The following is a 13,929-nucleotide window of genomic DNA, read 5'->3' as shown; positions in this document are numbered from 1 at the left end:
ACAACACAATACATTTCCTTGTGTCTGTTCTGTAACTGTAATACGTGTTTGCTAGCTTGTGTATGCGTGAGAAGACCCATTGATGGACAAGTCGTTTACTGTTATCTGCTTTGAGTGTAATTTTTGTTTTGTTGAATACTCTCTTTGCGGGAAAATGTTCCGGGTTAGTGTATAGTATTAGTAGTAGCAGCAGCAGCAGCAGCAGCAGTAGTAGTGGTAGTGGTAGTGACATTAGTAGTAGTAGTAGTAGTAGTAGTAGCAGTGTTATCGGTATTATTTTGACGTGCTTGCCTGTGTTACATCACATTTTAACATATTTTAGCTTATGTTCAACAGGGTATCATTTTATATCCTATTCTGTTATGTTGCATGTGGGGTTTTTGGGTTTTTTTGTTTGTTTGTTTGTTTTTGGGGGGGGGTCTTCTTTTTTTCCGCTTTATTATTTTTATTCTATCTTTATTTGATTCTATCATTCTATCCCATCTTATTCCATTCAAGAGGTGCAAATTTGCTTGATAGCCCCCACCCCCCACCCGCACCCCCCACCCCACCCCTTTGTGTGTGTGTGTGTGTGTGTGTGTGTGTGTGTGTGTGTGTGTGATTATTTAAGTTGTGTGTGTGTGTGTGTGATTATTTAAGTTTTTTTTTACCTCCGTCTTGCGCATTATTACTGGTGGTTTTCCCATTTGGGGATTAATTACCGAGAGTCCGGGCAGGATGTTAATTAACAAGCATTATACAGCATGGCTTGCCTAATACTCCAATTGAAAGAGGATTCGTCTGAGCCTCGATCTATCGATAATGTCTCTCTCTATCCTCCCACTGTCTCCCTCAAGCACCCACGTTACAATGCACTCATACTCCATGTATCTGTCTCTTTCTCTGTCTGTATGTGTGTCTGTCTGTCCTCTCTCTCTCTCTCTCTCTCTCTCTCTCTCTCTCTCTCTCTCTCTCTCTCTCTCTGCGTGTGTGTGTGTGTGTGTGTGTGTGTGTGTGTGTGCATGCAATGACATATATAATGTAGTATTGTGTAATGTAGACCCTGTTTCAGGGCGGGGACTGGATGTATAAAAGTGCGCCAGTGCTTATCTATTATCCTCGAAAATAAAGAATTTGTCTTTTCTCTCTCTCTCTCTCTCTCTCTCTCTCTCTCTCTGTCTCTGTGTGTGTGTGTGTGTGTGTGTGTGTGTGTGTGTGTGTGTGTGTGTGTGTGTGTGTGTGTGTGCATACAATGACATATATAATGTAGTATTGTGTAGTGTAGACCCTGTTTCAGGGCGGGGACTGGATGTATAAAAGTGCGCCAGTGCTTATCTATTATCCTCGAAAATAAAGAATTTGTCTTTTCTCTCTCTCTCTCTCTCTCTCTCTCTCGCTCTCGCTCTTTCTCTCTCTCTCTCTCACTCTTTCTCTCGCTCTCTCTCTCTCGCTCTTTCTCTGTTTTTTTTCCCTCTTCCTCTTCTCTCTGTCTCTGGCTTTCTCTCCCCACCATCTCTCTCCTCTTTCTCTGTCTTCTCTCTCTTTCTTCTCTTTCGTCAACTCTATTTCTAGTTGTTCTTCTCCATCCCAACACCCCCTCTCATGTATACTGGTACCCCATAAGCTCCTCTCTTTTCTATTTTATTTTTGTTATGAGATCGAAATCAAATGCTTTATGTTGCAGGGAAGAGCATGCTGTCTTAGCCTAGTGTCGTGAGGTACTGTTGTGACCGGTGGAATCCATTTCAAATCGCAATGGTAAGTGTTGTTTTTTGTGTGGCTTTTTTGTTTGTTTGTTTGTTTGTTTGTTTTCGTGTTTGTTTGTGTTTGGTTATTTCCCTTGAGGACTTACCAGAGGTCGCGAGTGTCGCTTGGCGGGAATAAACCACAACAATGGAATCTGGTGGGGGTTTTTGGGTGTGTTTTTTTTATCAGTGTCAGTCTGCGTCTGTCTGTCCATCTCTGTCTGTCTGCCTGTCTCTCCCCCATGTGCTGTTGAAGTATGATGAAAAGAAAGCAAACTTGGATCTTTTTAGTATATGCTGGCTAATTTTTTTGCTGATCTAAATTCTAGCACTGATGTTACATCACAAGAAGATTTAGAAATTTGTTATGGGTCTCCGAGGAATGTTATTCTAAAGGCTGCTGACGGTTCAGTTCCGAAAGTAAAGTATATAGCCAATCCAAAACGGTCTGGTAATCGTTGGTGGAACAGCTCATGTGAAATGGCAGTCAATAAGAAAACAGAAGCTTTCAAAAACTGGATGGAAAAGGTCTCGAAAAATAGAATCCAAAGAAAGAGTATCAGAACTGCACGAGTATAAATAGGCTGATAGTTTCAGGAATAGAACAGCGGCGGCTGCGAAAAAGATGTACTACACAAATCTAATTAACGACTTTTCTAGCGATCCGACTGCCTCTTCAAAACTGTGGAGAGAAATCAGTAAATAAAGGATGCTTATAATCTTCTTGAGCCTCCTTTGTATGAAAATGATATTGTGTATAAAAACTAGAGAACAGAAAGCCGAGTTATTTGGTGATACATTAGCAAAAATGAGTGAGACAGAATACTTACCGTCCTATGAGCAAAAGAGAAAGAAACAGTTTGAAGATATGGACTGCTCTTATGAAATGGATAAGACTGATAGCAGTGTATCTTACATTAATGAAGACCTAACACTGGGGGATCTAAACCGTGCTCTCAACGCTGTTAAGTCAGGGAAAGTTGCAACAGGCTCAGATCCAATATCGTACAGCATGATCAGACATTTTCCTTCTTTTTTTTTACCCCCGTCTTGCGCATTATTACTGGTGGTTTTCCCATTTGGGGATTAATTACCGAGAGTCCGGGCAGGATGTTAATTAACAAGCATTATACAGCATGGCTTGCCTAATACTCCAATTGAAAGAGGATTCGTCTGAGCCTCGATCTATCGATAATGTCTCTCTCTGTCCTCCCACTGTCTCCCTCAAGCACCCACGTTACAATGCACTCATACCGAAAAAAAAGGTGTTAGATTTTTTTTCAGATTTGCTGGAATTCTTGTATCCTTCCAGCTGATTGGAAGAAAACAACCAGAGTACCTATTCACAAACAATGAAAACCTAAATCTAACCCTTCCGGTTACCGACCTGTTTCGTTAACACCCCATCTTGGGAAGGTTTTTGAGAGAATTTTGAAAGCTAGATTAGAACACTTTCTGGAGAAGAAAGGAATCTTACCTACTTTTCAGGCTGGTTTTAGAAGAGGTAGGGGTGTTACAGATCATGTTGTCCATCTAACTTCTCATGTTAAGAAGGCACTCGCAAAGCGTCACTCCACGGTCGCAACTTTCTTTGACATTCATAGAGCCCGTGACTGTGTGGCATTATAAATTGATTCATAAAGCAAATACAATGGGGTTGGGAGGTCGTTTTCTTAGATTTCTTAAATCATTCATATCCCAAAGGACATTTCGGACGAGATGAAATGGTATATTATTCAGCTCAAGGTCCATCAATATTGGTGTTCCCCACGGAAGTGTGATTTCTCCCAATCTGTTTTTGCTAGTGCTTTATTATCTGAAAAATATCAACATGAATGGTGCTACATTAGTAGCTTACTCAGATGAGAGAGCTCTTTGGAAGAATGAAAATTGTAATATTAGCAAACAAACAAAACAAAAAAAGAAACAAAATGAAATGAAATTACTACACATTTTCAAGATGCCATCAACAACATTGTGGAATATATGAAAGAAAGTGGTTTTCTCCTGTCTGCTGAAAAGACTGTTTTCGTCATATTTACTAAAAAAAAAAAGTTGACTAAATTTGAAAGCAGTGATGCTATTACACTCAAGGTAAATGACACTATCATATATCCGAATAAACATGTGAAATTTCTCGGTGTTATCTTCCATTATAAACTTTTTTGGAATAAACATATAAACTACCTTTTTGAGAAGGCGAGGAAGAAAATAGCTCTATTACGTGTGCTTTCTGGAATCCCTGTTATAAAATGTGGCAGTGATCTAATCCATGCTGCAACGTAACTAGTCCGCTCAGTTATATCATAACGGTCAGGAAGTCTAGTTTACTGCTTCAAACTCTGATCTTCATAGATTGACAAACGTTGATTCCTTAGCTTTTAAGATTGCACTCGGGTTACCGCGATGGGCTTCACTTGACAAGACATACAAAGAAGTTGGTGTTTTACCATTGACTGAACACAGGAAATTAAGTGCCTGTAATACATGGTAAGGGCTAGAGCTGTCCCTAATTCAGTTGTACCTGATGAAGAAACATACATCTGTGGAGAAATACTTAACAAAGCTGTTCGATTGTACTCATTCAGTTTTTAAGAGTTGCAGTCTGTCTCTTAATCAGATTGCGAAGACTCCGGATTGTTTTCATCCACCTTGGCTGACTGAGCAAGCAAATATTAGTTTTACATGTGGACAACTAACAAAAAGTAACAGTCCACTCATTATTACCTCTCGGGCAAAAGATTTGATTAATACACATTTTAGATATTACCTCCGTGTTTTCACAGATGGATCATTTAGCAATAACTCTGAAGTTGGGTCCGCTTTCGTAATCCCCGAACTTAACATTAAAAAGGGATTCCACTTAACTAAAGGTTGTTCAATTTTTACTGCTGAATTGTTTGCAGTTATGATGGCTTTCACCTCTTTTTTATTTTTTTTTTATTTTTTTTTTTTTAAATAGTGATATGCCTCTTATACTTCCAAAAACTTCATATTATCTGATTCAAAATCAGCATTGGTGGCTTTACATAATCAGTCTTTATCTGAACGAGCAGATATTATAAACGAAATTTTGTATTTGATCCACCAGTTAAGTTACACGAGGTTCCGCATAGTAATACATGCGTGCAGACGTCTGTATGCACGAGCGCGTTAGTAGTTTTAGAGTCCGCTCATGCACCACCACTACAACTCCCCCCCCCCTCCCCCCGCCACCCCCTCCTACCCCCCTCCCCCTCCCCCTCCCCCACCCCCAATCAAACCCATCCAACCTTCACCCCCTCCATCCATCCATCCATCCATCCACAGGAGCAGACAACCGACTCCGGCGTCATCTACATCTACAGCCTTCCCTCAGGGGAGACCATCACCGGGGGTCTTGAGGACATCGTGCGATGGATCGAGGCCAACGAGCACCTCGTCGACCACCCCCACCTCACCACGGCCAACTACGATGACGTCGACGACGACGTGGCCCTTCAGGGCCTCCTGGGCGATGTCGACAAGAGCAACAGCTACTACTACGACGGGAGCGGGAAGGAGAACATCTACCACGAAAGTTCGCATCTGCGAGGCTTCGTGCACAGCGCTAACATCGGGACGGTGATCACTGCCGGGAACATGTTCTTCAACTTGCTTCTGATCGTCCTGGTGTTGCTCAGAAGATCGCTGCGTGGCCAGTTCGTCTATCAGCAGGTAATGACCAGTTCATCATCATCTTCTTTTTCTTCTTCTTCGTCGTCGTTGTCATCTTCTTCGTTATCGTCACCATCGTCGTCGTCGGTATCATCATTGTTTGTGTCGGCGTCATCATTATTGTCGTTGTAGTCGTCCAAATCATCATGATCATGACCGTAGTCTTCGTTATGATCTTCATCACCGTCTCGTCGTTTCTGTTGTTGTTGTCGTCGTCATCGTGTGTTGTCGTCGTCGTTGTCATCATCATCGTCATCATCATCATCATTGTCGTCGTCGTCGTCGTCATATCATCATCATTATCATTAAATGTACGTGGCGTCCTCGCATACTGTACGGTCGTCGTCGGCATTATCATCATCGTCATCATCATCATCGTCGTCGTCGTCATCATCACAACCACCATTATTATCATGATCATCATCATCATCATTATCATCATCACTATCATCATCAATATAATCCACATATCCTTAAATGCTGTATACACACCCAGTGTTTAGCAGTGTCTTCATACACAGAGTACAGTATGTACACATACAGTGTTGGTTTAACTCACTCAGTACGGCCAGTCCTCTCTTCTCCTCTACACAGACCCCTCGGATGTCCAGTGGGTGTCTGAATGACCCAGCCTTTAGCTTCCGTCGTCAGAATTGTGGTATTCTTTGTCAACATTCACCTCTTCAGTATAAGAGACTTCCTCTTGCAATATTTTGATGATGGTAATTGGGGTGAAACGGTGTTGACATCGTCTCTTTCGCCGTTCGTATGGAGAGAGTTAACAATATCGCATTCAAACGTTCCGTGATGTTGTAAATTCAGTCATCCTTAGTGCACTGTAGCCCACGCGGAGCAATGTTGTACAGTCTAACCTGTTTTTACATACTAAAAAACAACATTTTTTATTCATTCTAATACACAATAGTCATCACAGTCTGACATTAAATACGGCAACCATATAATAATCACAATCATATATCAGCTGCACGTTTACATAAACATCAACAGCAATTTGGAATGAAAAAAAGAAAAGAGAAAGACAGAGAGAGAGAGAGAGAGAGAAAAACAAGGGTAAGACAGAAAAAGAAGAAATCGCTTGCTTTTTTTTTTTTTTTTTTTTTTTTTTTTTTTTTTTTGTTTTTTTTTTTGCTTTTTTTTTTGTGCTTTTTTTTTAAAGCAGATGTGACTAATCGGCGAATTACACCTCCTTGAAACCGAAACTAGAAAGAGACAGACACAGAGACAGACAGAGACAGAGAGAGACACACAGAGACAGACAGACAGCATTTTACGTTTGATGTTTTCGACCCAGTCCAGACGTGTGTTTAACAGACAGTACGTAAACGTAGAAAAACTGTTTACTTGACATTTGATTTCACAATCCTGTCTGGAGGAAGTTTTAACTGACAGTGTATACTTTTAATGTATATATAATAAGTATCTATATATGTGTATATGTCTATATATATATATATATATATATATATATATATATAGAGAGAGAGAGAGAGAGAGAGAGAGAGATATTTCACAATCACAGTCTGGACGTGTTTTAACTCTCTCCATACGAACGGCGAAAGAAACGGCGTTAACAGCGTTTCAGCCCAAATACCATCATCAAAATATTGCAAGCGGAAGGCTCTTATACTGAAGAGGTGAATGCTGACAAAGAATACCACAATTCTGACGACGGAAGCTAAAGGCTGGGTCATTCAGACACACACTGGACATCCGAGGGGTCTGTGTAGAGGAGAAGAGAGGACTGGCCGTACTGAGTGAGTTAACAGACAGAATATCCATACCCTCACTCCTGTTTTCACTGCAAGTTTTAAGGGGGTGTCATTAAGTGTGCGGACTGATCTATAACACTCCGTATTACATATGTTGCATTATCAAAACGAAACCAAAAAATGGTAGTGGTGGTCGTAGTAGTAGTTGCTGTAGTAGCAGTAGCAGCGTAGTAGTAGTAGTAATAGTAGTAGTAGTAGTAGTATCATTATTATTTTGATGTCTTGTTTTGCGTTATATTTCATTTGATTTTAACTTACTGTATTCCGTGGGGCACTTACTTACCACCCACGATGCTATCTGGCATCAATGTAAGACAGCAACTAAGATCCGCCAATTCTTGTCTGTTTTGGGACCGATCTCTTACCACTAAGCTACCACTTCACTCTCTCTCTCTCTCTCTCTCTCTCTCTCTCTCTCTCTGTCTCTGTCTCTGTCTCTCTCTCTCTCTCTCTCTCTCTCTCTTTCTCTCACTGTCTCTCTCTCTCTCAAAAAAAAAAAAAAAAAAAAAGATTCTGGCGTGTGTCGAACCTGTGCGTTCATATTCTCTTTTTTTATTTGTATTTTGTATTTGTATTTCTTTTTTTTTTCACAACAGATTTCTCTGTGTGAAATTCGGGCTGCTCTCCCCAGGGAGAGCGCGTCGCTACACTACAGCGCTACCCAATTTTTTTTGTATTTTTTCCTGCGTGAAGTTTTATTTGTTTTCCCTATCGAAGTGGATTTTTCTACAGAATTTTGCCATTTGTTGCCGTGTGTTCTTTTACGTGCGCTAAGTGCATGCTGCACACGGGACCTCGGTTTATCCGAATGACTAGCGTCCAGACCACCACTCAAGGTCTAGTGGAGGGGGAGAAAATATCGGCGGCTGAGCCGTGATTCGAACCAGCGCGTTCAGATTCTCTCGCTTCCTTGGCGGACGCGTTCCCCTATACCACTTAATTAGGCCACCACCACCCCACTGCTAACAACATCACACCACAGGTGCTGAACCTGGCGCTGGCAGACCTGGCCTTTAGCGTGGTGGTGGATCCCTTCTCTGTGTACTTCGAGCTGCAGCCCTGGCGGTTGGCCCCGGGCTTCTGCGTGGCCTGGATGATGCTGGACGCCGCCCTGCCCTTCGTCTCCTTCCTCTGCCTCATCTCCCTCAACCTCGACCGCATCCTCTTCACCGTCCTCCGCAGGCACTACCGCAGGGTGGAAGGGGGTCGGAGGAGGAGGGTGTGGTTCCGGATGCTGGTGCTCTCCTTGCCCTGGGCGGTGGGTATGGGGGTGGTGCTGCCTCTGTGGATGTTCACCGCCGTGGCCTGGCCCCAGCCGGGTATATGTCTGTACGGGATCACCAAGAAGGCGGCGGTGGCGTCCGCGTGCCTGTCGCTGTTCCTGCCCTGCGTGGTGCTCATCGTGCTCACCGTGCTCGTGCTGGTCACTCTCATCGGCGGCATGCCTCACGACTTCACCGACATGTCCGTGCAGCAGCAGGGGGGCCACCACCACCACCACCACAACCACCACCACTACCTCCCCTCCGAGCAGGGAGATTCTCGTCGTGTCGGTGGCGGACCCTCCCACGTGAGGATGTTCTTGGGAGGCGGCGTCCACCCTTTCCACAATAGCACCACCACCATCACCACCAACACCAACTCCAACTCCGCCACGCTCACACACGAAAACTCCCTGGACAGCAACGGGAGCGGAGGAGGAAGGAGGGGGAGGAGGGATGGAAGCCAGGAAGAAGAGGAGGATGAGGTGTTCATGGTAGAGACCCCGGAGACGAGGAAGAGCTACCGCAGCCTGGTGGTGGCGGTGTGCGTGCTGAACCTGACGACGGTCATCACCCAGCTGCCGTACGGAGCCATCTCCCTGCTGGAGCCGCAGTGCACCGAGCCCTCCTGCCAGTCCACCATCAAGCTGCTGCAGACCCTCAGCTGGGTCCGCTCCTGCACCTTCACCCTCCACCCACTCCTCCTCGTCCTCCTCCTCCGCCAGGTCCGGCGGGCATGTTGCGGTCTGTGCCGGCGGGAGAGGCGGCATCAGCAGTATCAGCATCAGCACCAGGAGGTCAATGGACCCATCATCAGCGGAAGCACTGGGGCGGTGGGGGTGGGAAGCACCGACCTGTCTGCCCTGCCCACCCCCACCACCACCACCACCAAGACTGACCAGGTGGAGCTGACCTCCATCCATAACGACCTCGGCCCTGTTCCCGGCTGGGAGAAACGCTCCTCCTCCACCATGCTGTAGACGTGTGGTGCACCAGCGTGTTGGGTGGGTGCCAGGGTCAGGCCTCTCTGGGGGCTGGGTTGCATGAACGATCTTCAGTGGCTGCAGGCAAAGTTTTTCTTACTGTTAAGAATTTGCCCAAGTCTGCCGTGATTCCGTAAGACAGAAGACAATTTTTTAATTATCGCAAAGCAAACTTTGAGCTGCCAGGATTGCTCACCCAGCTTCCCCTTTATGTGTGTGTGTTGTTGTTGTTGGGGTTTTTTTTTGTTTTGTGTGTTTTTTTTTTGTTTTTTTTTTTTCCAAATCAAATGTGGTGTAGCAGTCTGGACGCTTTGACACCTCCTTTGAAACTGAAACTGAAACAGAAAGTCGTTGACACCTAAAGGTGGTGATCAACTATCAGTTATGAACATATCGGCAACTGCAGACCGTGATGTGACTCCTGATGACTATAGGTGTATGTGGCATGGTCAGCGGTTTAGCGATCCAGACAGTATCATGTTCTTTGTTCTCCACGTTCGCAATGAGTATACTGTGTGTGTGTGTGCGTGTGAGTGTGTAGGGCGCTGAAGGGGCTGGGGGGGGGGGGGGGTGATGTGACCAGCGATGAAGACGAAGAAGATGTGACCAGTGTTGTTGGGTTGTTGTTTTTGTTGTTGTTTTTTTTTGTTTTTGTTTTTGTTTTTTTGCTGCCCCATCATCTGCACCGTTTCAGTGGCACTACTCCCACGCCGCTCACTCTAGATTCCCCCATACACGGCCACACCCGGGTTCGTCCGTCGCAGTTCCAGCATCGGCAGTCCACAGGGAACCATCGATGTTAGGTCGCCAGGAGGCCACACACCAGAGGAGAGACCCTGCACTGCTGCTGAGATGTGACCAGTGTTTGTTATGCGTAATTTGGTTGGCAGTCTATCGTACAACAGACAATGTCAGTAGAACAGATTTGATGTCAATAGGACACCAGATTCTCCCTATCACGTAATTCTACTACTCTTCGAAGAACGATCGCCCCACATACCGTCTGCCGTCCTGCTTTTCAAAGACTGTCAAAGTTTTGTTTCAAACTGACTTGAGGACCAATCGCCCCATAACGCCCAACCTTTCAATGCCCTGGTGGTGTGGTGGTGCAGTGATTTTGGGTTGGTTATGTAATGTCGTCATATAGCTGCAGTCTGCTTCAGCCATGCCTGCTGACTGATGTTTCATACCCCAACCTGCAACCACGTGTGTGCTTCAGACTTCACTCATTCACCCCTGCACCTGAGCAATGCTTTGCAAAGCATCAAACTATGTTTCAGTAAAACGGTTTCCATTTGCCTATATGTTGCATAAACTGCAAGCAAAGGGAACTAACTTTCGCAGTATTTCTGATTGTGTCCATACACGTCTATTTGGAAGGGGGAGAGAGAAAAAAAAAAGGTTGATTTCAGTATATTTCCTGGGTTTTTTTCATTCATTGGAATAGCATGGAAGCCTGCTGGGGCTGTAAAGTCCCTGGGGTTGAATTGGTTAATTAATCAAGGCTCCGGGCCGAAAACGTCTCCACTGATAACTTCCACCGAGTACAACCACATTATTATCCTGGATTCCCAAGAGACTGCCATGATGTAATGTCACTGACGTATGAGAATGCCCTTTCAACCAATAATACGAATAAAACACGGACTGCAACAGTGAATATCTTTCTTTAAAAAAAAATAAAAAAAATAAAAAATAAAAAAAGCAAGGAAGTTTTACATTGCTGAATCAGTTTACAGTTGACACGTTCCTCTTTTGACTCGAGAAACACCTGTCTGTTACAACAACAACAATAACAAACAACAACAAAACATTGACTCACATGATTATGACTCCATTCGCCATGCTCATGCCCCACCACACTGACACGTAGTCCTTAACTCTTTCACTGCCAAACTCGCATTTATGCAGCAGCAAGGTAGAGGACCCATGTCACTGAAGGGTGACCAGATCATGGGTCTGTTATCCATGAACCTACTGCTCTTTATGTTCGGTGGTAGGATAGGCCATATTTTCTACACATTGCAGGGAAGAATCCCTAGCTATTCTTAGACACCATATTTTCTGTGTTTATAGCACAAGGGAATTTTGCACTCTAAATTGACTGTCGGTGAAAGGGTTAACGCGTAAAAAAAACAACCCAACTTAACCCTTTGACTGTTGCTAATGAGTATACTCGTCGCTAGAAAGACTGTTGCTCACTCACTGACATAGCCTTAAGTCTGAGTTCACAGCCAGGGGATGTACGAGACTACTCTTCATTTTATTTTTCTTCTTCTTGGGATTGCATCAGACTTACTGTTGTTCACCCAAAAATAAAGAACACAAAAAGTAGAAATTGTACTTCAAATTCATTCCTGTACTAAACTCGTTTCACCCCCCCCCCACCCCCCCCCCCCCCCACCCCCCACACCCCCCAAGGTTTGGCAATCAAAGGGTTGCATGTTGTCTCGATCTCTCTTCTTTGTAAACGCGTGGAAGTGTGATCTTTCATGATGCATGACGGACTCGTATCCTTCAATGCTTGTCAATTAATAATGTTTTATTTTTTGTTAGGGATATGTCTCTTTCACAGCGTCACAAAATTTCACAATTTGAAAGGAAAGAGTCATTTTCATTTGCCGGTGTGTGGACTGTTTCATGTTACTTCGCGTGGGAAACTCTGTGTGTGTGTGTGTGTGTGTGTGTGTGAGTCGGTTTGTATGTGTGCATGAATGTCTTAGTTTGAGAGTGTGTTCATGTGTGTGTGTGTGTGTGTGCACGTGCGTGTGTGAATGTGTGCGTGTGTGCACGTACGCATGCACATGCATGCCCTTGAATTCATGGGCTCCACATGTGTAGTCGATTGTGTGTGTGTGTGTGTGTGTGTGCGTGCGCGCGCGCACGCGCATTTGTGTTTGTGTGCGCATTTGTGTGTGTGTGTGTGTGTGTATGTATCTGTTAGTGAGTTTGTTTGTGTGCGCACGCGTGTGCGTACGTGCGTGCACTTATATTCACAAGCTCTTTAACATGTATATATGTGTGTGTGTGTGTGTGTGTGTGTGTGTGTGTCTGTCTATGTGTCTGTGTAGTCAGTTTGAAATAAACCATAACTTTTCTTCTCTCTCTTTTTTTTTTTTTTTTTTTTTTTTTTTTTTTTTTTGTCGTTGTAGTTGGTTTTGGTGATGTGGTCATGTGAATGTGTGTGTGTGCGATGTGCGTGTGTGTGTGTGTGTGTGTGCGCGCGCACGCGCGTGTGTGGCTGTCGGTCAGAGATTATTTTTTTCGTCTTTGCAGCTTGTTTGCAACATCGTGAAACTTCAACCAAGATCAGACACTGAATCGTCAATCATATTTTAAAAAAAACAAAATGAAACAAAATTTTCATATTCAAACCTCGTTCATCAAAACTGGCTCAGGAACGGACTTGAAATCGATCATTTTCTTGGTTTGTCGCCAAAACTCGAATACGAAATCTTTTTCTTCTTTTTTTCAAACAAAGTCTGGAGATGTTTTTGTTCTTTACGTTTTATCGACACATTGAATGGGTGAAATCGATCATCTCTTGGTCTGTCGCAAAACTCAAACAAGAAACATGGATATTTTTCCCAACATAACTTCTGGATATTTCTTTGTTCTTTGTTGATCTTATCAACATATGAAAATGAATAGTAGCCGAGTGCAAGAAGCACCGTTTATAAGGGAGATAATCCCAGATCTGTAGCTCGAGTCTTACAAAAAGCAGGCTTTTATTTTTTATACTTCCTATTCGAACGGCGCAATAGCCGAGTGGTTAAGGCGTTGTACTTTCAATCTGACGGTCCCGGGTTCGAATCTCGGTAACAGCTCCTGGTGGGTAAAGACTTTTCAGACCTACTTGTGCCTGAATCCCCTTCGTGTGTATACGCAAGCAGATACGCATATGAAAAATCCTGTAATCCATGTCAGCGTTCGGTGGATTATGGAAACAAGAACATACCCAGCATGCACACCCCCGAAAATGGAGTATGGCTGCCTACTAGGCGGGGTAAAAACGGTCATACACGTAAAAGCCCACTCGTGTACATTCAAGTGAACGTGGGAGTTGCAGCCCACGAATGAAGAAGAAGAAATAATTCCTATTCCACTTGATCTTGTGTAGTGGGGCTGGCTGCTGGTCTTTCGAATGAGACTAAAAGTCAAGGTCTCGTGTGGAGTGTGGTCTTTGTGCGAGGAAAAGAATCCATGACAACATTTTGAATGAAACAATACACATCCAATTCACTTTTGATGGACAAACAAGTATCTACATGCCAACACACACACACACACACTCAGATGGTTGTGAACACACAAGTGGAGTGATGGTCTAGAGGTGACGCATCCGCCTAGGAAGCGAGAGAATCTGAGTGCGCTGGTTCAAATCACGGCTCGGCTGCCGACATTTTCTCCCCCTCCACCAGACCTTGAGTGGTGGTCTGGACGCTAGTCATTCAGATGAGACGATAAACCGAGG

At 44.1% G+C, this 13,929-nt stretch overlaps 1 protein-coding gene across 1 annotated transcript; it reads left to right on the top strand.

The window, feature by feature from the left end:
• Positions 1-154: 154 nt before the first annotated feature.
• Positions 155-9,452, top strand: LOC143297126 (uncharacterized). The gene is made up of 4 exons (XM_076609300.1): positions 155-163; positions 5,034-5,420; positions 8,193-8,892; positions 8,971-9,452. The coding sequence occupies exons 1-4, from the start codon at positions 155-157 to the stop codon at positions 9,450-9,452; spliced, it is 1,578 nt and encodes a 525-aa protein (XP_076465415.1).
• The last annotated feature ends 4,477 nt before the right edge of the window (positions 9,453-13,929 follow it).

This window comes from Babylonia areolata, chromosome 22 (assembly GCF_041734735.1).
Source record: "Babylonia areolata isolate BAREFJ2019XMU chromosome 22, ASM4173473v1, whole genome shotgun sequence".
In the NCBI taxonomy this organism is placed as follows: domain Eukaryota; kingdom Metazoa; phylum Mollusca; class Gastropoda; order Neogastropoda; family Buccinidae; genus Babylonia; species Babylonia areolata.
The sequence above is the reverse complement of the archived record's forward strand: the minus strand, read 5'-3'. Positions and strand labels throughout refer to the sequence as shown.